This window comes from Diceros bicornis, chromosome 40 (genome assembly GCF_020826845.1).
Source record: "Diceros bicornis minor isolate mBicDic1 chromosome 40, mDicBic1.mat.cur, whole genome shotgun sequence".
NCBI lineage: Eukaryota > Metazoa > Chordata > Mammalia > Perissodactyla > Rhinocerotidae > Diceros > Diceros bicornis.
Genome location: NC_080779.1, coordinates 16930883 through 16955753, shown reverse-complemented (window position 1 = coordinate 16955753; position 24871 = coordinate 16930883). Strand labels below are relative to the sequence as shown.

At 42.7% G+C, this 24871-nt stretch overlaps 1 protein-coding gene across 2 annotated transcripts; it reads left to right on the top strand.

The window, feature by feature from the left end:
• The first annotated feature begins 9457 nt into the window (after window positions 1–9457).
• On the top strand, window positions 9458–17507 carry ZNF892 (zinc finger protein 892). Of its 2 annotated transcripts, none has more exons than XM_058534570.1 (5): window positions 9458–10047; window positions 10839–10927; window positions 14247–14352; window positions 14843–14929; window positions 15335–15375. In XM_058534570.1, the coding sequence occupies exons 1-5, from the start codon at window positions 10029–10031 to the stop codon at window positions 15361–15363; spliced, it is 330 nt and encodes a 109-aa protein (XP_058390553.1). In that variant the 5' UTR covers window positions 9458–10028; the 3' UTR covers window positions 15364–15375. The 2 variants fall into 2 exon arrangements, with proteins under 2 accessions (XP_058390553.1, XP_058390552.1); XM_058534569.1 differs by having other exon boundaries at window positions 9474–10047; window positions 15331–17507.
• Window positions 17508–24871: the final 7364 nt, after the last annotated feature.

Genomic DNA, 24871 nt, shown 5'->3' with positions numbered 1-24871 from the left:
TAAACACAAACATATAGGCTTCGCACGAGCTTTAAAAAAAAAAAAAAGTTAGTATAAGCATGCCCCTGGTCATATTGAATTTAAAAGTCAAATTGAGTTATTTATTAAATTGCTTATTTATGTCAAAATGCTACAAAGCGCAACGCTGATTGTAGCTTTATGAAATGGGGTAAAAATGAACTTCAGTGTAAACTTCGATTTTTCATAGTTTCCTGATGTGGGAACGGAGTCCTGTTGCCGGGAATCTGCTAACTGAGAAACACAGTCGTGGCAATATCCATAATACCCACCCCCGGGAAAGGGTGAATTTACTTCCAGGCTTGCTTTGCTCTCAGTAGGGTATTGGGAGGACGGGCTGTTTCACACCTAGTTGATATGTAGAGTTTTTAGCCTGGGTCAGACAACTGCAAAATGGGCTTGGTCTCTTTCCTGTTTCCTTCTGTAGCTCTGCTGTCTCTGGACTGGGCCTTTTCCCAGAAGACAGAATGGCAGCTGTGCCCCTAACAGCCAGGTGGCAGGTGAGTTTGCCTTGCTTCAGTCTGGAGCTTCCTTGCCCGCCAGAGACTAAATGCCTTGGAGACGGGTCCTGTGCTGGTGGAAGATGGGCTTTGTAGAGAATGCTCACTAGTACACTTTCTGGCTCCAGATTCTCTTCTTCCTCACCATACAACACAGCTGCAGGGACGTTGCTTCTGAACCGCCCTTCATAAAGCCTTGGCGACTGGCCCCATCATGAGTCTGCAATGGTTGGGGAGCAGAGGGTCGAGGCAGCTCTGCCCTTAGCAACGGGCCCAGTGGTTCAGCGAGTGGTTGGAGACCTTTCATGGAAATATAAAAATTCCGCATCCTCTAGTCTGGACAGGATGTTATCCTCCTTTCAAATGGTCACTATATCTTTGATTCCATTTCTCCAGTTTCAGTTCTTTAGAGTATCCTCTATTACTCATACATTCATCATGGCTCTTCCCCTGACTTGAGAACAAAGTGTTGAGGCTGAGATCTCATGGATCCGTTAATGTTCGAGCTGGAAGGGACTTAAAGATCATCTGATCTAATTCTTTCATTTTATAGTTGAAAAATTGAGGCTAAGTAACAGAATCCCTGAAATTTGGAGACTCTGCCATGAGTATAATTGCATGAGGCCATAACCAAGTGTTTCCTGCCTCAGATCACAGACCTGTACCTCTTCCTTAAAATATCCAGTGCCCTTGACATCATTGAAACCGTTTCTTTTCCATTCTATGTTTTGCAGTGCTATAGTCTTTCCTTTTCCTCAGTGAGACATAAAAGACACATAGGTGAGTAAGAATATGTTTGTCTTTTCAGAAGTCACTCAAGTTTAAGGATGTGGCTGTGAAGTTCTCAAAGGATGAGGGAAGCAACTGATCCCTACTCAAAGGGCCCTTTCCAGGGAGGTGATGCTGGAGAACTATCAGGATTTTGTTTCTTTGGGTAAACATGACTTTCCTCAGTGACTCCGAGTCTGCCATTGTGTGTGCATGTAAAGACTATGGCCTTTCTTTTATTACTGGGGCAGAATTGCACATCTTTGGATAGATCCCCAGGACAGATAAAAGAATGGCTTGTGAGTTTATTTAATTGTTGTTATTTGTTTGTGTTTAACTAACGACTGTCTTAGTAATGGGATTTGGCAGCTGCTTTGACAATATATTGTTTAGCAAAGTGGTAATAAAATTCTACCTCCTTACCAAAAGGTCGAGAACAAGTTCCCATAGATGTCAAAAATCATTCAAAGACCTTGAAGTACAGTGATAAAGGAAAACAGTGAAGGAGAGGTAAGGTATAGAGAGAGCATACAGAATCTCGTAGGAAAAGGAACCACAAGACAGTTTTTAAAATGAGAGAGGAAAGCCTGAGAGAGTGCCAGAACTCCCTAGACCAGTGTAGATGGATCAGAAGAACAGCAGACAGAACAGGACATTTGAAGGACGTCAAGGAAAACTGCTGAGTCCAAGTCACAGAAGTTCCTAAGGCCAGGGGCAAGAAAGTACAGCAAGGTGGCTGTCATATTCATATAGTCTCCATGCAGCCTGAGGGACACCCTGGGCCAAGAGGAAATGGCCTTTTTGATGTGGATGGCGTCTATAGGATAAGTGAAGGTTGGACTGAGACCCTAGCTTTAAGTAAAAAATTATGTTATGTAAAACTGAAAATGGGTACCCTGTCTTCTGGGAATTGTCCTAAGGGGGAAAAAAAAAAAAGTTGATCTCAATTTTGCCTAAAATTGTGAAAAAATGGAAACAACATAGATACTTTGTAATGTGGATTTAGGTAAATGAATTATTGTACATCCATAATGGACTACAGTATTGTATGGGCCTTAACGATGATATTTATACAGTTATAAAGATATTAATGATTTACTGTTAAATGATAAAAGCAGGATACAAAATGATTGGAATGTGAGTACATTTACAACATATATTTATATTCATAGAAAAAGTCTGGAAGAATCTACACCAAAATGTTACCCCTAAATATCTTTGAGTAGTAGGCTTACAGGTGACTTTTCCTTTTTTTTTGTATATATATATTTCTTAGTTGTCTACAATGAACATGGAATATTTTTTAAATGTTTTAAAAACTACAAAGAAGGTAAGGAAACACATTTTTAAATGCAGAGACTGATTAACATCAAATTTAGTATGATGGTTACCTCATGGGGGAAAGAGAGGGGATGAGGGAGGGGCTTCAATCTTAGTGTTAACATTTATTTCTTAAGTTAGATGGTGGGTTCATAGGTGTTTGTTTTAGTCTTTATGCCTCTTGTATGTCTTATATATTTAGTAATGAATTTAAAAACTAAATATAGAAAATTAAGGCTTGGGGCCGGTCCTGTGGTGTAGTGGTTAAGTGCGTGCGCTCCGCTGCTGGCGGCCTGGGTTCGGATCCCAGGCGTGCACCGACACACTGCTTGTCAGGCCATGCTGTGGTGGCGCCCCATATAAAGTGGAGGAAGATGGGCACAGATGTTAGCTCAGGGCCAGTCTTCCTCAGCAAAAAGAGGAGGATTGGCATGGATGTTATCTCAGGGCTGATCTTCCTCACAAAAAAAAGAAAATTAAGGCTTTATAAATGTCACTACTTTAAATTTTTGAAAGCCAAAGACATCATAATTTATCTTCTTAAGGATTTCTAAAAAATTGTTTATTGGTGTTTTCAGGATACATTCTTGCAAAAAAAACTGACAGTGAGGAGAGAAACTTTGAATGCAGCATATGTGGGGAGACCTTATATAACCACTTGTCCCTCACTCGCCATCAGAGGACTCACACTGGAGAGAAGCCCTATGACTGTAAAGAATGTGGGAAAGCCTTCAGTTATAGGAGTAGTCTTAAGAAACATTTGATGGCTCACTCTGGGGAGAGCACCTTTGGTATATTGATATAATTGGAATTTGTTGGATAGCACTTCTGGAAAGGCAACTTGAAAGAGAGAGGGACAACTAGGAAACTCCTTTTGACCCTTGCCCTTCCATTCTTTCTACCTGGAATGTGGATGTATTGGCTAGAATTCCAGGAACCTTCTTGTGACTTTGAGGGTATAAGCCATGCCTAAAGGATGGGAGAGGAGAAAAACAGAAGACACCTGATTCCCTGATGATCTTATGGAGCCTCCATCCCAGCCCTGGACAGACTATTTCTATTCCTGAATGAGAGAGAATAAACCCTTATGTTTTTAGCCACCGTATTCACAGTCAAAGGAAATTCCTATTAAACTTTCCAAAGCAATACCTAGAGTCAACAGAAAAGGAACTCACTCTTCCACCCAGAGAAAACACTGCTTCAAACCAGGACCAGAGGGGAGGCGAGCAGTACCTCATTGTGAGGCTGGCATGACTTCAGAAGTGTAATAGACCACATCTTTTATGACCAGCTCTGGAGCATTCATGCCTCCAGGGTTGTATCTAATGGAGAGTAATGGAGACAGAGGTACAGAGCTTCCCTGTCCCTACAGCCCAGCATAATTCTTTGCAAACCCTTCATGAGGATCTGGTAGCTCAACCCTAGAGTCCTTCAAATATCCTTTTGCATGGCTGGTTTTCTTCAAGCCAACTTCTCTGTCACTCTTACTAAAAACATTTCCATAGACAACTATCTTTTTAAAGTACACAGAGAATGAATTATAAATAAAAATGTATATATAATTACACTATTTGAAGTTGGTTAACTTGTTGCCAAGAGTCACTTCAATATGTAGCTCTTGACTGTCACTAAACCTGGTTGTGGAGCTGCCCAATAATCCTCCAGATCTACTATTTGTCTCTTTCTGTTGTTTGGGGGTGTGTAAAAGGGAGGAACATGATGTGTCCTGGTGCAAAAAGATGACATGATGTTGGCTGAAAGGTGTTTCTCATCTAAAGGTCTATTGATTTCTCTCTCTATGTGAATACCCATTCCCACTATTTCTTTCCCATTAACCCCTCTACAGTCACCCTGCTAGGAAATGGGAATTTTCCATAACTCCCTTGAAAATCTTCATCAATAAGTCTATTTGATGGAAGGATAAGATGGAGTAAGACCCCCTTCAAAAAAAATGACTTGAATAGGTAACTTCATGAGTTTCAAAGAATCCAAATACTATTATTATTTAGCTATTGTGGGTGAATGAACCAAACATATACCAGAAAACCACAGACAGGCTGAAACCAACCCTGAATGTCCTGTGTCTGGGCAAAGTTGGTGCCGGCCATTGTTTCACTTGGCTTTATGTAAACCACCTAGATAGACCTCCATGTCTCAGATACCTTCAGATTCTTCAGTCTTCAGGATTGCCTCTCCCATGTTCCAGATAAAATACCCAATCAGCATTTAACAGGTGCCCGAAGTCAATCCTGGTTGTTGCTTGTGATGTCACGAGCCATCTTGGCTTCATTCTGTGGCTCTTTTCTCGCCCACTGTTTGCAACATCTCCTCTACCATCAGTGTGACTCCTTCATGCTGATGAATGGTCAGAAATTGTGCATGTAAATTCCTGCTACTGTATATTAGAGAATATACATTCAGGATTCCTTAAGCATTTGGACACTGACACTAAGGTATTTGCTTCCTTGCAAGTCCTGGTGCTGGGACTAGAGACCCTCTATAATTCTCTCCCAGTGGCTTGTCTCCAGGCTCCTCCTTACATGATCCAAGTCTCAGCCTGTGCCTCTGCCTTCATCAGCTCATCCTAACAACTGCTCCTGCCCCATCATGAATCCCTCTGCTTGTGACTCACAGTTTTCCCCTGAAAAAATGAGGCCATTAGAGACACCAGGGAATGAAAGAAGCCCATGTTCCCAGTCTTAACCCAAATTTCCTAGGAAGCAGAGCCTGAGGCAAGGATTAAGAGCTGGCACTTTATGAGGTACAAACCTAGGGCAGCAAGAGTGAGGAAAAGGAAGTGAAGCAGGGAGGGATGGGAAGGAAAGCAAGGTGATCAATTACCTTGGTCACTGCTTCTAACAGGCTGAGAAGAGAGATAGTAGGTTATTCAGCAAGTGCCTTCTTGGCTCTGCAAGAAGTCTCCAGTCCATGTGGAGAAACCATGCCTTGGAGCAGTTGACGGGCAAAGAGAAGCAGAAGGAATTTATCTGATCAGATCCTTCCTGTCTCCCTCACACTTTCAGGTTGCATCATCCAGCCACCCCGAAGGAAGCCAGATCCCACAACCCATTGTGTGGCACTTCAACAAGCCTGGAAGTGGTGCAAGGAGCCAGAAACCTGAGGTGTGCAGTGTTTGGCCTGTGACGATCAAGGAAGAGAGACTGGCACTCCCAGGCAGAAAACTGTGCAGCTGCACGTGGTGCAATCAAATGGCTGAGTGGGTTCATAGGCTCTGGCAGGTGAGGTGGAGCAAATAGCTGAGGGTCTGTGCAGAGGCCCAGAAGTAACAAGACTCATGCCTGATTTATTCCCTTTGCTATTTCACTCCAAGCCTAATTTCCTGTCTCAACTCCACCTTCCTCTCTCACTACCTGAGACCTTTAGCATGTCTCTCTTCTGTTCAATCTCATGTCCCTCAACCCTCCACCTGTTTGCCTCCAAATCCTTACTTCACATTTTCAGTTTTGCTCTCTTCCACGGTGATTAACAGATTCCTTGTTTACCTCTCTTGACATCAACTTTCACATCAAAGTAAATGGCTTTTCATGGCACTGTAGCTTCTTGAGGAAGGCAAGGATGCTTTCCTGGCAGGATGTTGTGGCAAACACAAAGCCAGACTAGAAGGAAACAGAGGCCCTCACTAAATTTAGGAAAACTCAAGGACAATCCACCTTTAAGAGACAATGGGAACTCACTGGGGACCAATGAGTTTTTATCCCAAGGTGTTCCAACTCCACTCTACTGCTATGTGACACCGATGTATGTGCTTGGGCCAGCTGCTAGTGTCTAGGGCTACATTATTCTAAAGTAAGTCCTTGTGAATAAAGGCAAGCTTATGAAGGAAGTCCAAGTTTTCCAAAAGCACACAAATGAAAGCCAAGAAAAGCAATAAGAGCCATCTTAGCTTCAGGCATTTTTATCTTTACAAGTACAGAGAAGAGTATACTCTCACCCAGTTATTGATCATGTAAGAATCTCCTTGCCCCGTGGAGCTTCATCTCTGGTGTATGTGTGTTGGGAGACACCCAATAAACAAAATGAATAATTATTTGTTAAAAAAGGTAAGTGCTAAGGGGAAAGGATAAAATGAAGAAGTGTGGTCAGAGAACGCTTCACAGAGAAGGTGAACAAAGGCGTGGAGGAGGTGAGGGAGCAAGCCATGTGGATGTCTGTGGGAAGGGTATCGAGGCAGAAGAACAAGCACTGAGGCTCTGTAGTGGAAGCATCCTTCACTTAATTGAAGAATGACAAGAGGCCAGTGTGGCTGCAGCAGAACAAATGAAGGGGAAGTAGTAGAAGATGAGATCAGAGAGTTAGTGGGTGTGGATGAGGCAGATTTTGAAGGGCCTTGTGGGCCACTGTAGGGACTTAGGCTTTTGCTCTGAGATACGGGAGCGACTGTGTTGAGAATAGGATGTGCAGTGCAAGAGTAGGAGTGAGGCCAGTTAGCAGGCATGTGCAGTGATCCAGGCAACAGATGATGGATGTTTAGATCAGGGTGGTAGTGGTGGACGTGGTGAGAACTGGTCAGAGTCTGCATATATTTTGAAAGCACAGCCAACAGGATTTGAGGAGGAACTGGATGTGGGTTGTGAGATAAAGAGAAGAACAATGATTCTGAGGTGTCTGAATTGAGCAACTGGAAGGATGGAGTTGCCATTTACTAAGTGGGGAAAACTGCAAGTGGAACAGTTACAGCAGTGGGGGAGGAAGCACATCAAAAGTTCAGTTCTGAACATGCTACAGTAGATATAGTTATTAAACATCCAAGTAAAGAGGTTGAGGAGACAGCTTAAGGTCAGGGCAGAAGCCCAGGCTAGAGATATGAATTGTTAGTTGACCACATCTGGATGGTATTTAGGACATCTAGACTGAACAAGATTACTAAGGAGTAAGTGTTGATAGAAAAAGAAGAGAGGTCCAGGGATTGAGCCCTGGGCCATTCCAACATTTAGTTCATTCCCAAACAGTAGCTTCAGCATCACTTGAGAACTTTCAGAAATGCAAATTTTCAGGCCCCACCCCAGACATCCTGAATAGGGGTGCAGTTCAGCATTGTTTTAACAAGCCCTCCAGGTGATTCTGATCATGCTATAGTTTGAGAACCCTTGGTTTAGAGGCTAGGAGAAGAGGAGGAACTACTTAAGGAGACTGAGGAAAACCAGATAGTGTTTCCAGGAGGAGGGAGGAGTCAGTTTCAACTGCTGTTGATTGGTAAAGTGAGAGGAGGACTTAGAACTGACCATAGTCTTGTTACAAAAGAACGGGGATTTCTGCGATGGTGATACCGGCTCAACACAAGGTTGACATGAGGGAAGCCATATTGTAGAAAAGAAACCCTATTGTAACTTTGAATGACCTCTGACTAACTAACCCAGCTGGATATGCACTCTCCAGGAGATCTAACCGCTCTGTAGATTTTATGACCCCTGCTGCAATAAGATGATAACTTTGTTCTTTTGAGTTCCTTAGGTATGTGATGACCCCCAAACAGAGAGTCTACGCTGACAGCCATCATCAATGAAAACTGAAAGATCTGGTGTGGCGCTCCCAGTCTGTAACACCAGAGGGTCAACATTCCTAATCCCCTCCCCTATAACCCACTGGCCTATGTAACTGCTGTAAGATTTTGTGCCCCCTTAAGATGGTTCTTTTGGACATTAGTCGGCCATCTTCTCTCTTGCTAGCAAGCTGCAATAAAATGCCCTTTCTCTGCCACCATCTTGCCTCTTGACGATTGGCTTTTGTCTCACGGTGAGTGGACTGTGCCCTTTTGTGCGTTAACAACAGAGACCATTAACAAAAGGAAGAAAGGTATTCCCAGGTGTTCCAGACATGTCAACTGGTGGTGCGTTTCATACACACCATTTTTTGAAAGACACTGCCCACTCCTTATCTCTTGCTGATGGAAGGGGGCAGGGGTGCCCCCTCCAGCTGTCCTTTGAGCTTGTAGGGTTGCTTTCTCTACCACATGCCCTCTCTCCTCCCAGCCCTAGCTGATTGGACCCAAAGCAGTCCAATCTATAGACCTATAGACCAGTTAAGAGATACACTTGGCAGAAACCCAGTATAATAGCAGCTTATACAAAACAGAAGTTTACATCTCTCTCATGTTAAAGCACGAGCTGTTCCACCAAATTGTCAGGGCTCAGTCCCTTCTATCCTGTTGGCTTGCCATTCCTAGGGTGTTAGCTGTGTCCACGTGGTCCATGATGACTTGTCCGTGTTCCAGCCAGCATGGAGGAGCTTTCCTCTTTCCAAGAATCACTTTGCTCTCATCCCCCTGGCAAGAGGCAGGGATGATGAGAAATGTAATCTTTACTCTAGGAAGCCTTAGGCCCCAGCTGAAAGTTGGGAACTCTATTAGAGAAAGGACAAACGGACATTGTGGCTTATACCCAAACAGGGACAATTAGGCTAATCTGATTTCTTTTCTTGGGAATTTGAACTAGATAGAACATGGGCTACTTGATTGTGGGAAGATAAGCGGGAACATGCACCAGCCTGAAGACACACCCACTCCCAGCCGGTGGCTCCTACAGCTCCATGGAGTCTGAAAGACTTTCTCGTTCCAGTCACCTTGAGGTCAGCGGTACCAGTTATAAACTAACAACTTCCTGGGGATCTGTTTCTGGGTTGAGGCGATTTCCGCGACTCTGAGATTCCATTTTTCCTTGTACGGCAGCGCAGCAGAGGGGAAGCGATGGCGGTGGGGTAAGCATCCTTGGGGACGTGGTGCCTCCCCTCCGAAGGCAGTACAGCAGCCACGGAGCGGTCCCGCCGGCTGGGGGCGCCGCCCTCCGCCCGCTGCAGCTGCAGGGGAGTGAATGTCCCACGTGAGGTGGGGTTTGGTGAAGCCGAGTACATCTTCCGGGGCCGGAGTCCAGAGTCGGCATCCAGGAGAGGCCGGCCCTTCAGGTGTCCAGGAAGGAGCTTTCCGAAGGGCCGAACGCCCTTGGAGACCCAGTACCGATACCCGCCGTCGCGGGAGTCACGGCCCGAGGGCGGAAGACCCCCGGCCAGCGCCCCGCGGAGTCCTCTGAGAAGCGGCGTCTGGTGACGCGAGCCGCGCCCCGCGGAGGATTCTGGGAGTTGTAGTTCAGCGTAGAGTTCGGGCCGGCGCGACTGGGCCCGGCGGGCTCCTAGGTGCCTTTGTCAACCGGCCGGGCTTCCTCCGTGTCCGGCGGGCCTGGGGTCGAAGAGGGCTGAGCGAGTGTCCTTCTAAGTCTGAGTGGCCGGAAGGAGGGCGGCGGGAGTGTCTCTGTGTGGGGGGCGCAGGCTGCCCAGCGAGGGTCGCGCGCGCGCGCGTTCCCGGCCTCTGGGTGGACGAAAGCAGTGGACCCACCCCCCGCGCCCCTCGCGGGTTCACCGCGCCCTCCTCCTGCGGTGGAGGTCACCTGCGCGGGCCGGGGAGGGAGTCGCATGGAGCCGGGGAGCAGAGGTGAGAATTTCGGAGGGATGCGGCCGCGGTGCCTGCTGGAGAGAAAGAGGGGAAAGGCTGCCCTCTGGCTGGAGCAGCCTCGGGAAGGAGAAGCATCACGTCTTTGTGAGAGAGCCCTTTCCTGCTAGTTGGTCACACGTTGGGATTTTGAAGGAGAGCTCACTCCCTGCATTGCCCTGCTGGTCTTTAGGATGATGTGCGCCTCCTCTGCCCCCCAAGTCGACAGATCTGACAGTGTGGCTTTTGATGTTAACTTCCTTTTGTCCCTACAGGAACCCCATAAAGCGGTAGGATACCCATTTGGCAGGTGGGGGAAGTGAGGTTTTGAGAAGTCACAGGATTTATTTAGAATCCTGGACTTTTTCCCACAAGACCCATCGCTTTTCTAAGAAAGCCAGTATTCTATCTGAAGACAGTGTTCAAAAAAATTTAGTGTTGGTTCATCATGAGCCTGGGATAGAACAGGGATGAATCATTAAGTGAGGCACCGATTGACATGCAGAGACTTTGAGTGTTATTTTGGCTGTCACTCAGCAGATGAGAGATAGAAATATGTGTTTAATTTATGTGTCCAGATTCTCATAGCAGAGTTTACTGGAGTTAAGCGCAGAGGAGCATAGGAGGAACCTGAGGCAGCAATGGTCATGGCTGTCTTGATTCAGGGATGTTGTGGGATTGTCCCTTGGTTCCCTGTATTGACTCTTCTTAGGTGACAAGTAGCATGTATGACAGCTTCTGCGAGTTTACTGCAAGGCAAGAGTAATCGTCATGGCTTCTAGCTCCACTTCTAGGGTCACTTTCTGAGGACTCAGACCTTCTTGGTGCTGGAAACCCAAAAGCAAATGGCATGACCACTGTGCTGCTGACCATTGCATCCCAGGTGGGTTTAGATTTCTTCTTCTATTTTCCTTCTGTTCTCAGAATATAAATATGGTTTCTTCCATTGTTAGGGAATTACTCAGCCCTGATTCCTAGATCACTGGGTTTATCTTGATAAAATGATGAATGATGAACCTGACAGTACATGCTCCTCACTTGTGTAGGACTTTCCCTCCTGGCATTACTTCTCTATCCACTTAGTGCTCGATGCATGCTTACTAGCTCCTCTGTACTGTCATTGACCTCATGGTGAGATGCAAAGTGATGAAAGCCAGTTGTCCCTGCCTCATGAAGTTTACTAAGGAGATAAGATACAGATAAGTAACGTAGTTAAACAGCAAGAAGAAATGTATATATTTCTAAATGCAGAAGTGACTGGTACAGACAAGTCATAAAAGGCCTCAGAAGAGGTTTTCCATCCTCTAGAGTATTTGGGGGAAAAATATTGGGATAAAAGCTGCACTTTGAAAAACAAGACAAAGTAAGTAGTTTGAGAATAGAATACAGAAATACTCCAAGAGAGAGAACAGCTTTGGCAAGAGTGTCTCCAAGTGATGAGAGAGGTTGAGGTCTTCAAGGGGTATGTGTGTTACTGTGGAGTGAGCTGGAGTGTGGTGAGCGAAACCCAGGTATGTTGTAGCCAGACCACAGGAAAATCTACAGTGGGTCTTATTCCAAAGGCATATAAGGCCCCATGAGGGTTTTGAGAGGCCCAGCGAGATGCAACATGCCATGACTGATTGGAGAGAGATTAGTCAAGATGCTTCTGTAGGATCTGGCCTAGGACACTGGGAGAATGGCAGACCCCGTAGTAACAGCACCGGGGCTACTTGTCAACTTCAGACCTGGCCTCACAGCACATAGGAACTGATGATCCATGTAAAACACTGGGAGAAGATGCCAGTACTGATGCTGGTCTGAATTTGTAGATCTCTTTCAGAGGGGAGAGAGAGTCAGTAGCATCTGCTGGACAGTGTCTGATTGGTCCACCTCTGCCTTCCAGCCCCAGCACATGCGCACTGAACGGCAGCTGCATAAACGAGTTTGAGTGCTGAAGTTTTCTCAGGGAACTAGTGTCTGAAAGGAACTGCCAGTTAATCTGTTACTGTGAGCATTGTTTGTAAAGAAAGAAGACTATACAAATGATATTGCTTGTGTTGATCCCTCCTAAGGCACATGGATCACTCATATGACCTTAACGGACCATAAACTGAAATAAAAAGGGTAGTGATTTCATACTTCAAGTATTAGAATAAAGAGTTAAATTATTTGCAGCAGGGGATTTTCAAAGTAGGTAGTTCTTTTAACTTTATTTCATTATGTGAATTGTTTCACCAATTGTTTTTGGAGGGCTATGTCATAAACATTAGAATGCTGAATATAAACAAAATTAACCATTATATTCATGTGTATGTTTAGGGGGCTACGGCAAAAGTGGTGGTTCAAAAAGGGAGAAGATTGGTGCACTTGCTAGCATCCCAGGAACTGGTCTGTGTAATGTGTCTCATTTAAATTGAAGTTGTATAGAAATTTTTTTGTAAAATTATAAAAGTTTAATTAGACATTTGTCTTATCAGCAGTAAACAGATTCAAAGGAGCGTTACCTGCCCTGCTCCCTTGCCCCACATTTTAGTAGACAGTCTAAACTTTGTGCCCATCATCTAGATTAAGGTTAAGCTGGACTAAATACCCCTGCGATGTTTTCAATGTTTGATACACTTCTTTTCCCCTCCCCACATGTTTTCATGCACATTTTATAGAACTCCCCATTTAAAGTTGTTTCTGGTAATTCTTGTTCAAGTGTTCCTTCCTTCATTCAACTATCTGACAAGTATTTACAGTCTGCCCGCTCTGGGCCAGGTACTAGGGCTGCTTCACTGAGCAAAAACAGACCTGGCCTCTGCTCTCCTGGAGCTTACCGTCTAATGGGACAGACAGACATTAATCACAAAGTCTCCTCAATGTGTGAATAACCCAGGAGAAGGGAAGGACCATGGGGCTGCAACCCAGAGAGTCAAGGAAGGCTTCCTTGAGGAGGTAACATCTGAGCTGTGATCTGAAGTGTGAGTGGGATTAAAATACCTGAAAGGATGAGGTGGGGGAGAACATTCAGGAGCAGGAAGCTGCATGTGAAAAGGGGCAAAAGGGAATGTGACACACGTTTTGAGAAAGCTGAAAGACGTCCTCCAACTGGAGCACAGAGAATGTGGGAGGAGGAGTGTTTGATGGGGTAGAGAGTAGGTGCAGGGGCCGGACGGATCAGGGCTGTTACGAGAAAGGGCAAAAACGCTTTGGAAATTTTCATAATAATTTGGGCACGAGATACTGTTTTACAAATAAATCTATATTCTGTGACATGTGTAGCAAACTTCTTAATTTTAAATATATATTGGGCTAATTTTATTCTCAGAGGAAAATATTTCATATTTCTTGAATCTCTTATATTTTAAAACTGTACCATAAAGAAAATACTTAATTCATAATTATATTTTCTTCACTTTCCCATGTCTAAATAGGAAAGATTTCTATAACTTATTTTATTTTTGTTATTAAGACTGTAGGGTTTTGGGGCCGGCCCTGTGGCTTAGCGGTTAAGTGCACACGCTCCACTACTGGTGACCTGGGTTCGGATCCCGGGTGTGCACCAACCCACCGCTTGTCTGGCCATGCTGAGGCGGTGTCCCACATACAGCAACTAGAAGGATGTGCAGCTATGACATACAACTATCTACTGGGGAGATTTGGGGAGAAAAAGGGGGAGAAAAAAGGAGGAGGATTGGCAATAGATGTTAGTTCAGGGCTGATCTTCCTCACATACACACACACACAAAAGACTATAGGGTTTTTATTTAATTGCATTGATCTTTTTTTTTTTCATTTTTTTGTTGAGGTATATATGGTTTATAACGTTATATAAATTTCAGGTGTACATCATTATATTTCAATTTCTGTGTAAACTACGTCATGTTCAACACCCAAAGATTAGTTACCATCCATCGCCATACATGTGTGCCCAGTCACCCCTTATAATTTAGTTTATTGATACATAAACTAATAACTTGGTACCTTCAGACTTTACACTGAAGGTGCTTTCCTTCCTACTTGTAAGTAACATGCAGTTCTGATACATAGAGGCAAGGAATGAGTCTGTGGCTACAAATACACCAGAGAATCTTAGTCTTGGAAGGGATGTTAGAGGTCATTTTATCTAACCTTCCTGTCCTTCCTGTCTTCCATCTCCTATGCTGTCAGTTTGAGTCCTTCTCAGAAGCCTCTTGAAGGAGGTCCCTTGCTGAGCACAGATGTGTTTGTTTTTTCAGGAGTCGTTGATGATCAGGGATATGGCTGAGGCTCTCACCCCGTGGGGGCAACTGAACCCTCCTCAAGGAGATGTGCCTGAGAAGCATAGGAATCTAGTGTTGCTGGGTAAGGATGTCTCCCCCTCCCCCTGTGAATTTACCCATCATGATACCTTTGCTTCTTCAGTTCCTAGGAGCTCTGAGGTTCTTAGATTCAAAGATTCTTCATCTCCAAAAGGCGTGAGACAGACAATTTCTGCTGTTTGTTTCTAGATATAGTTTTAACACTCCTAAAGTTAGAAATAGACACCTTTTTATTGTATTCACCCAGACAATAGCATCCTTCTTCTCTACTCATTGACCAAGGATGTTGAGACAAATTCTAGTGAAAACACCTCTTAAGAAATGGGTGCTTATTCTTTTAATGGAGAGAGGTAAAAACAAGTGACTCAATTATTCCAAATTCAAAGAGACCTCATATCAATCTTCCTGCCTTCTGAGCACTACTGAGGGAGAAATCCAGAACCAACCTCTCTGTCTCTTATATTGTCTTCCCCAATGACAAAGAGTTAAGAGTGAGCTCTTTCCCAGACTCTTTTTTCTTTCCCCGTGAACAGGGCTTCCAATTTCCAAGCCTGATGTAATCTGTCAGTTGGAGTGTGGGGAGGAGCCAGAGAGAGAAGTCTCAAAAGCAACTAGTCCAGGTGAGTGACTGTCGGTAACAATGAACATAAAACCCAGATGGGCAATGGGAGGACCCTCTTTGAAATGCTTGTGGAGGAGCCTCTCCAGATTTCCCTAGAGCCATGGAAAGTGGAAGTGACGTTCCTTTCTCCCAGGCCACACTCCAGCTCTGTGGATGATGATCTGTTATAAATTCATAATTTTATTTTTTAGAAAGCAAATACTTTCCACCCTTTTCAGACCAATTCTTTTTCCCAAATAAGGTGAAATGAAATCAACATTTTAATGTTTGTTAATAATTTGCTTTGGTGCAAGGTTCCAAGCCAGGCTGTTTGTTTGTTTGTTTTGTTGTTTTCCTACCACAGCACTTATTTTCCTCTCCACGTAGGAAATGATATGTGTGTATTTTTGTTTTTTTCAGACAGGGAGACAAGACCAGGAAGCAAGGAGCTAACTCCAGAGCAGGGCATTTCTGAAGAAGAATCAGCCCCTGGGGTGTTAATAGCAAGATTTCCAAAGGAGACTTCCAGTGAATGTGAAGATTCTTTAGAGAGTCAGTGGGAAAACCATGAGAAACATTTAAAACAAGAGGTTGTCACTCAGAAGAAGTCTTCTGGGGAGAGAGGTTACCAGTGTGATGAATCTGGAAGAAATTTTAATTGGAGGTCATTACATGTTCAGCAACAAGGAGACAGACTATATAATCGTGAGTCATTTAAAAAGAACTTAAAACAGAATTCAGATCTAACGAGGCATGAGAAGATTTGTGCAGCAAAGAAGCCTTGGAAGTGTAATGAGTGTGAGAAAGCCTTTAGTTACTACTCAGCTTTTGTCTTGCATCAGAGAATTCACACAGGAGAAAAACCTTACGAATGTAATGAATGTGGTAAAGCCTTTAGCCAGAGCATACACCTTACTCTACACCAGAGAATTCATACTGGAGAGAAACCCTATGAATGTCATGAATGTGGGAAAGCCTTCAGTCACCGCTCAGCCCTTATTCGGCATCATATAATTCATACTGGAGAGAAACCCTATGAATGCAATGAATGTGGGAAGGCCTTTAATCAGAGTTCGTATCTCACTCAACATCAGCGGATTCATACTGGAGAGAAACCTTATGAGTGTAATGAATGTGGGAAGGCCTTCAGCCAAAGCACGTTCCTTACCCAGCATCAGGTCATTCACACTGGAGAGAAACCATATAAGTGTAATGAATGTGGAAAAGCCTTCAGTGATCGATCAGGCCTTATTCAGCACCAGAGAACTCATACTGGGGAGAGGCCTTATGAGTGTAATGAATGTGGGAAAGCCTTTGGCTACTGTTCAGCCCTCACTCAACACCAGAGAACTCATACTGGGGAGAAACCCTATAAATGCAATGATTGTGCCAAAGCCTTCAGTGACCGCTCAGCCCTTATTCGTCATCAGAGAACACACACTGGAGAGAAACCTTACAAGTGTAAGGATTGTGGGAAAGCATTCAGCCAGAGCTCATCTCTTACAAAGCATCAGAAAACTCACACTGGAGAAAAACCCTATAAATGTAAGGAATGTGGAAAAGCTTTCAGCCAGAGTTCATCCCTTTCCCAACATCAGAAAACTCATGCTGGAGGGAAAACCAGGGAATATGGAAAATCCTTTAGTGAGCGTTCAGCCTTTGGCCAGCAAAAGAGAATTCATACTGGATAAAAACTATATAAATGTAGTACATTCAGAGCATATTTATTGAACAATTACTATACATGCTGTGAGGGCTACAAAGGAATTTAAGACTGTGTTACAAAAAAGATATTAATTGAGAAATCATTGATATGGGACATAGCTTACTTAGAATACGAAAGAGGAGTTTTACATTTTTTAAAATGTCCTAATGGAGGACATTGTGAATTTCCCTGGGGAAAGAAGAAAATTATTTCTAACACCCTAATGTATATGTAAGCTACCAAATCCTTGAGAGAGAAATAGGGTATGCCGAGATGGAAAGAGGATGTCTTTGCTGGGCTAGGTGGTCTCATAATGCTAAAGGGGTGAAGTTTTAAAGAATAAGTGCTACTTTTAGGGAAATTGCAGGGGTAGAAATCAAGAGATTGAAAATTCACAGTGAGTTTGTCCAGGGTTGGGAGTGGTGCTGGAAGGGAAGTTGTCCTTGGTCTTAAGTACAAGGACATTTAGGAGATAGATGGAAAGGATAGAGAAAAAGAGCTGGGAGAATGAACTCAAGGAATGTTGATTGAGATAACTACTCAAGTGAGTACTCACAACCAGGAAAAATATTTGTCAGACTTGTTAGTTGGTCAGTTGCAAAGTTTCCACCCTGAAGCCAAGGAATATTGGCCTGGCAGTCTGCTTCTGCACTGTTTGTCTTTTAGACCTTGCTTACTGAGACGTTGCCTACTAAGAATCATGTTAACTGTAAGGGCCAAGACTGACAGCCTAGAAAGGGAGAGTACAGAAGGGACCTTTGATGTTTTCAGTCAGTTTTAAGCTATCTGAGTTACCTGAGAAGGTGCTTATTTATAAAGATTTACCTCAGTTGTATGTAGTTTGTACCTTAGGCTTTTTCATACCATAGTAAAATTTAGTTGTAGACCTGAACCGACACTGCATATTAGATTGTGAAAAACTTGAAGACTGTGAAATTCTTACCTTTCACCATTTTCCTCTTGGATAGGATCAGATGACGTCTTTGTGTATATATTTTTTTCATTGAAACTTTGAAGGTTATTATTGCAAATATTTTGAGTACTGTGTTTTTAGTTTTCACAAGTTTGACTGTGATGTCTTGGTGTGGATTTCTTTGAGATTATCCTGTTTTCTGAACTCTTGGATCTGTAGGTTTATGTCTTTTGCCAAACTTTGGGAATTTTCAGCCATCATTTCTTTGAATACATTTTCAGCCCCCACTCCCTACCCCTTCTCTCCTTCCAGGACTCTGATGACACAAATGTTAGATCTTTGATTGCAGTCCCACAGGGTCCTGAGGCTCTGTTCTTTTTTTTTTTTTTTTTTTGTTCCTGATATATTTTTTCTTAGTCCGCCATAACAAAATACCATAGACTGGGTGGCTCAAACAGCAGAAATTAATTTTGTACAGTTCTGGAGGCTGGGAAGTCCAAGATCAAGGTGTTGACTTTGGTCTCTTGTGAGGGTTCTTTTCCTGGCTTGCAGAAGGCCGCATTCTTGCTGTGTCCTCAAGTGGCCTTTCCTTGGTGCATGCATGTGGGAAGAGAGCTCACTCACTTTCTCTTCCTTTTCTTATAAGGCCACAAGTCCTATCCAATTAGGCTCCCAGGTGTATGACCTCATTTAACGTTAATTACCTCCCAAAGCCCGTATCTCCAAATACAGTCACATTGAGAGTTAGCACTTCAACATATGAATTTGGGGGAACATAATTCAGTTCACGGTATTCTGTCCCTGGCATCCCCCCCCCCATTCATGTTTTTGTCACATGCAAAATACGTTCATGCCATCCCAACAACCCCAAAAGTCTTAACCCATTCCGGTATCAACTTTAAAGTCTAAAGTTCAAAGTCTCATCTAAATATCACATAAATCAGATATGGGTGAGACTTGAGATATAATTCATCGTGAGGCAAAATTCTTGTCCAGCTGTGAATCTGTGAAACCAGGTAAGCTATGTGCTTCCAAAATAGGATCGTAAGACAGGCGTAGTGTAGATATTCTCATTCTAAAAAGAAATAGGGAAAAAGGAAGGGATGATGGGTCCCAAGCAAGTCCAAAATGTAGCGAGGCAAACTCCATGAGATCTTACACCTTGAAGATAATCCTCTTTGGCTTGATGCCCCACCTTCAAGACCCACTGAGGCAGTGATCTCACCTTCCAGACCCACTGGTGCAGCAGTCCTGCCACCAAGGGTCTGCTGGGCAGCCCTGCCTCTAAAGCATTGGTTGGAGACTGTCTGGACTGTTGAAACGTAAGGGGTGTCCCCACCCTTTGAAACTGAAAAGGCAACTTGATCTTTGAATCAACAGTCATTCTTCCCTTTTCTTGAAGCATAGGGCACATTTGCAGCTGAATAGCTCCATTGTCTGGTCCTGTAGGATTTAAGAAGTCCCATAGCCTTCCGTTATTCGTCTAGTTTTTCTTTCCCCTTTAGTCCCAGCTGGCAGTGTTTCTGCTAAAAATCCCATTTTTATTCCTGACTTCTACTGAGATGGCTGATTAAGTCTACCAGTCTCATTCATGATCTCTTTGTCAAATGGTTGTTCAACCACACCCTTAATGTTCTCTTCAGATTAAGCTTTCTCATATTTTTGCAATCTGGGAAAATTTGCAAGAATTTTAGAAATCTCCAAGTTCTAGTTCCTTTTTGCTTAACACTTCCTTCAGTTCATCTCTCTCCACTCACATTTTGCTATAAGCAGTAAGCAGGACCCAAGCTGCACCTTCAATACTTTGCTTGGAGATCTCCTCTGTTGAATATCCAGTTTCATTGCTCATAAGTTCTACTTGCCACAAAACACCAAAACATAGCTTAGCCAAGTTCTTTGCCACTTTACATCAAGAATCTTCTTTCTTCCAGTTTCCAATAATGTGTTCCTCATTTCTGTCTGAGACCTAACCAGAATGGCCTTTCACTTCTGTATTTCTAGCATGTACCTCTAAACTCGTCCAACCTCTTTCCATTACCCAGTTCCAAAGGGTATTTGTTAGAGAAGCACCCCACTTCTAGGCACCAAAATCTGTTTGGGGTGCCACAACAAAATACCATAGACTGGGTGGCTCAAACAACAGAAATTTATTTCTCACAGTTCTAGAGGCTGTGAAGGCCAAGATCAGGTTATTAGCTAATTTGGTTTCTAGTAAGAGCTTTCTTTCTGGCTTGCAGATGGCCACCTACTTACTGTGTCCTCACAGCCCTTCTGGGAGGATGCATTTATATAGAGAGAATTTTCTTTTCTTATAAGGCTACCAATCCTATCAGATTAGGACCCCATACATATGACCTCATTTAACCTTAATTACCTTCTAAAAGCCCTATTTCCAAATACAGTCACATTGGGGATTAGGGCTTCAACATATGAATTTGGAGGGGGGATGCAATTCAGTCCATAGCCAATTTCTCTCTGTTGTTCAGATTGGGTTTTTTCTATTGTTCTGTCTTCAAGTTCACTGATTCTTTCCTCCATCCATTCTGCTGTTGAGCCCATCATTGGATTTTATTTCAGTTATTGTATTTTACAGTTCCATTTGATTATGTATTCTATTTCTTTGCTAGACTTTCTGTTTTTTAAATTTATGTCAAGCATGTTTATAATTGCTCATTGAGGCATTTTTATGATGGCTGTTTTAAAAGCCTTGTCAGGTAATTCTAACATCTGTGTCATCTCAGTGTTGGCATCTCTGGTTTATCTTCTCATTCAAGTTGAGATTTTCCTGGTTCTTTGTGTGTTGAGTGATTTTCAATTGAAATATGGACATTTTAAGTTTTATGTTATGAGACTCTGTATCCTGTTTAAAGCTTCTGTTTGGGCAGGCCTCCTCTGATTCTGCTCTGGTAGAGAAAGGGTTTGGGGGACACTGCCTTATTACTGTAAGTTGGTGTTGGAAGTCCAGGTTCATCACTGGCTTCTATTGACACCTGCAGCAGGGGTCCTCAATACTGCTGATACTAGGCCTCTACTGATACCGTGGAGTGGGGTGGGGAGTAACTTCATTACTATTGATCATTGGTGAAAGTCCTAACTCTCTAGTAGGCCTCTACTGACAAAACCAGTAAGAAGGGGGAGAGATGTCTTGTCTCTGGGTAGAGTTGGAGGCCTAGTCTCCCCATGTGGTCTCCAATGACATACTGGAGTGGGATGGGGGAGTGGTCAGGTTTGAAAATCCTCTCTCCCACTTGACCTTCTCTGACACCACTCTGGGGTGGGGTGGGGCATTGGGGATCCTTGTTACAGCCTGGTGATGGTGGAAGTGTAGGCTCCCCACTCGGCCTTTGTTAGTGTGGTTGGTGCCACAGTTTTTTTCCCATGGCCTTTGGCTGGAGTAGGGCGATTACTGTCTAAAAGTTTTCTGTCTTGCAAGGCTGCCCCTCTCTGAGTCCTTTGGCTAGACAGAGCAGAATTTTCTTAGGCCTTCTTTTTTGTCTGTACCCACTGGTGTTTCTGGGTTGCTGGCTTTTTCAGAACCAGTTTGGAGTAGATGAGGCAAAAGGAAAACCCAAGGAACTCTGTGCTATGTGGATCTTCAGGTCCAGAGGTCCCCAGCCAGGCTATATTCTCTCTACCTTTCAGAATCTTATGTTGTTTTATATATAATGTCTAGGGCTTCTAGCTGTATTTAGAGAGACAGCGATAGGGAAAAGTGCTACCCCATCTTTCCCATGACATACTTCCACTTGACACTGAAATGGCATGTCAAGTTGTGTCAAAGGTTTGTGGCAGGCATAAGTCATTTGTAACCAGTTAGGATTAAGTATCAAGAGGAATGCTCACTTGTTCCACCAAGATAAGCTGCCAACTTGGTAGGTAGAAACTACAAGGCTGCAAGCTTCATCTAGCTTTGCACAAGCTATAGTTTTTAAGTTGGGGAAACACCAGTGTTTAATTGTAGATTTCGGACTTGAGAAGGAAAGATAGATATGACTAAGAGTATAAACTATGGGGTTAATTTAAACATTTTTATTTGTATTTTTATTCCAAGAGCAGGTGAGAACCACTGGAGAATTGGATTCAGAATTTTGGGGGTTTTTTCCATTATGTATTATCTATATGTAGATATCTATTCATTTGAATTTGATACATAACACATGATATCATAGAGTACCAATAAAATAAAGAATTAAAATAATTGGGATTTGGGACAAATTACTTCATTCTTTTAAATCTGTTTCCTCATTTATATATTTTTTAAAATGTAATATCTACTTGAGAGTGGCTATATTAGGTACATAATTGGTGCAAAGTGACTTGTAAGCTATCAAGTGCTATACAACCATTAGTTATTGTTGATATAGTCGTTTATATGACCTGTCCATCGTGTATGCTTTATGACGGTGTAGCCCAATAAAAATGACAATGAATATAATGGAATGTGCCTTTTTCTCTTTTTTTTTAAGTAAGCTTTCTTGAACAGTAGTAAAATCTGCATCTTTTGAGATGATCATATGGTTTTCTTAATCTCTTAATGTGGTAAATTAAATTGATAGATTTTCTAATGTAAAAGAATTCTTGCCTTCCTGGGATTTACCCAGGGGAAATCCTAGGATATCCCAATCCTGGGATTTAATGACTTTTTCTCACCCCAGAAGAGTTTGTATTCCTTGAATATGTAGTCACATTCACCTTGTGAAGTCGGATTATTATGTGTGTAGTGTGTATTTTGATTGGTTTTAGGGGCTATTCCGATTTTCTTGAGAATTTTAGAGTTAAGTTTTTCTAAAAACTTACCTTTTTTGCCAATAAATTGTTCAAATATTTTTATTTTCTTTAAAATCCCTGTTTTATCTGTAGTTATGTCCTCTTTTTCATTCCTGGAATTGATTATTTGTACCCTTTTTTCTCTTGATTGTGTTTCCAGAGGTTTGTCAATTTTACTAGTCTTTTAAAAGAACTGGTTTTTGGGCCTTTTATAAAATCAACTTTATCAAAGTATACCTTACACAAATAAAATTCACCCTTTGGGGGCTGGCCTGGTGGTGCAAGCAGTTAAGTGTGTGTGGGCTCTGCTGCAGCAGCCCAGGGTTCACCAGTTCAGATCCTGGGTGCGCACCGACGCACCGCTTGTTAAGCCATGCTGTGGCGGCGTCCCATATAAAGTGGAGGAAGACGGGCATGGATGTTAGCCCAGGGCCAGTCTTCCTCAGCAAAAAGAGGAGGATTGGCAGATGTTAGCTCAGGGCCGGTCTTCCTCACAGAAGAAAAAATAAATTCACCCTTTTAGAATGTCCAATGAGTTTGATAAATTTAATACACATTTAACTACCACCATAAATGTATGCATGTGTTTGTAGTATAGTTTCTTCCCTTTCCTTCTACCCCCTTAATTTTGTTGACTTTTTAAAAAACACAATTCTTAGTTTCATTGATATTTTTCTATTTTTATCTATTCTTGATTTCATTTATTTCTGTTCTAAACTTTATTATTTCCTTTCTTCTGCTAACTTTGGACTTAGTTTGTTCTTCTTTTTCTATTTCCTTGAAGTGTAAATTAGGATGTTGATTTGAGAACTTTCTTCTTTTTTAGTATAGGTGCCAACTACTGTAAACTTCCCTCTTAGTACTGCTTTTGCCACATCCCATGAGATTTGGTATGTTGTGTTTTAATTTTCATTTGTCTCAAGATATTTTCTAATATCCCTTATGATTTCTTCTTTAACCCATTTGTTGTTCAAGAGTATGTTATTTAATTTCCACGTATTTGTGAATTTTCCAGTTTTCCTTTTGCTATTGATTTCTAGTTCCATTCCATTGTGGTCAGAAAAGACACTTAGTGATTTCAATCTTCCTAAAAGCTTTAAAACTTGGTTTGTGACCTAAAATGTGATCTATCCTGGAGAATGTTCCATGTGCACTTGAGAAGGGAATTTAAATCTCCGAGCTTATCCTTTTCTTTTACCACTTTGTCCAGCAACGTTAGGAGTAACCAGCCAAACTTATTGTATTTGTTAGTGTTTTATGTCAGTCTCATCCTGTCAATAATGATGCTATTGGCTAGGAATGCCTGATGCACTCACTGGGGCCCATATTACTTGTGGTGAGCCCCCACAGATATTTCTGTGACCAGAGCCAATGTTGTGGCCAGACGAGCCCTTGTGGTTCTTATTATGACTGCAAGACACACCTCACCAACAACCATCAGAGAACTTTGAAAAAAAGATTTATTACTCACAGGTCCTAAAGGGTACAGGCAGGCCCAAGGTCCACACAGTGAGGTTGTGAGTAAAGACAGAGTGTGGACCTGGTGCTCTGCCTTTACTGGGTCTGAGGGTGGGGTGCCTAGGGTTTCATTGGTTCATTCTCTCTTGGTAAATTTTAAATATAAGAGCAGAAATTAGGACACAGGAAGGGAAAAGCAGGGTCACTCAATCAGTCAGTTATCTAGGTTACTCAGCACTTGCTAAGAGAGGAAAATCATGAGTGAGGCAGTCTAGTTTCTTATCTAGTTGTTTTACTCGTAGCTGTGTCATACAATTGGCAATATGTTTATTTGAGATGGATGTCTTTGAAATGGATGCCTTGGCAATCAAAAGCTTAATGTCAATCACTTACACTACGCTTATCTTTTCCAAAAATATTCCTTCCAGCTCCTTGCCTCTTGTAAATGGTTAATTGGGAGTATCCAATGTAGATATTTTGCATATCTCTATTGCCAGATCACACCATGGACTATCAGCACTCTTTTTACTACTGGAAATAGAGTCATTAGCATCTTTAAATCTAATTAGATTAGGAAGCCAAATCCAGAACCTTCAGAACCAATTCAGAAAACTCATCCTTAAAATTCTGTTTTTCTAGGATCACTTTTGGTACCAAACTCTGTATTAGTCAGTGTTCTCCAGAGACACAGACCAATAGGATATATATATATATCCTATTGGATAAATAATGATATTTATTATAAGGAATTGGCTCATGCATTTATGGAGGCTGAGAAGTCCTATGACCTGTTGTCTGCAAGCTGGGGACCCAGGAAAGCCGTTAGTGTAAATTTCAGTCCAAGTTTAACTGCATGAGACTTAAGAGTGCTAAGGGCAGGAGATCAATGTCACAGCTCAAGCAATCAGGCAGGGAGAGCTAATTCAACCTTCCTCTGCCTTTTTGTTCTATTCAGGCCCTCAATGGATTGGATGATGCCCACCCACATTGGGGAGGGCCATCTGCTTTACTCAGTTCACCAATTCAAATGCTAATCTCTTCTGGAAACACTTTTACATACACACCCAGAAACAGTGTTTAACCAGATATCTGGGCATCCCCTGGCCCTGCCAAACTGA

What these genes read in the sequence shown, in the direction of transcription:
- ZNF892 (XM_058534569.1), top strand. An exon ending in TAGGAATCTAGTGTTGCTGG is followed by an intron (nt 14,353 to 14,842) that starts GTAAGGATGTCT and finishes CCCCGTGAACAG; the next exon opens with GGCTTCCAATTTCCAAGCCT. An exon ending in CTCAAAAGCAACTAGTCCAG is followed by an intron (nt 14,930 to 15,330) that starts GTGAGTGACTGT and finishes TGTTTTTTTCAG; the next exon opens with ACAGGGAGACAAGACCAGGA.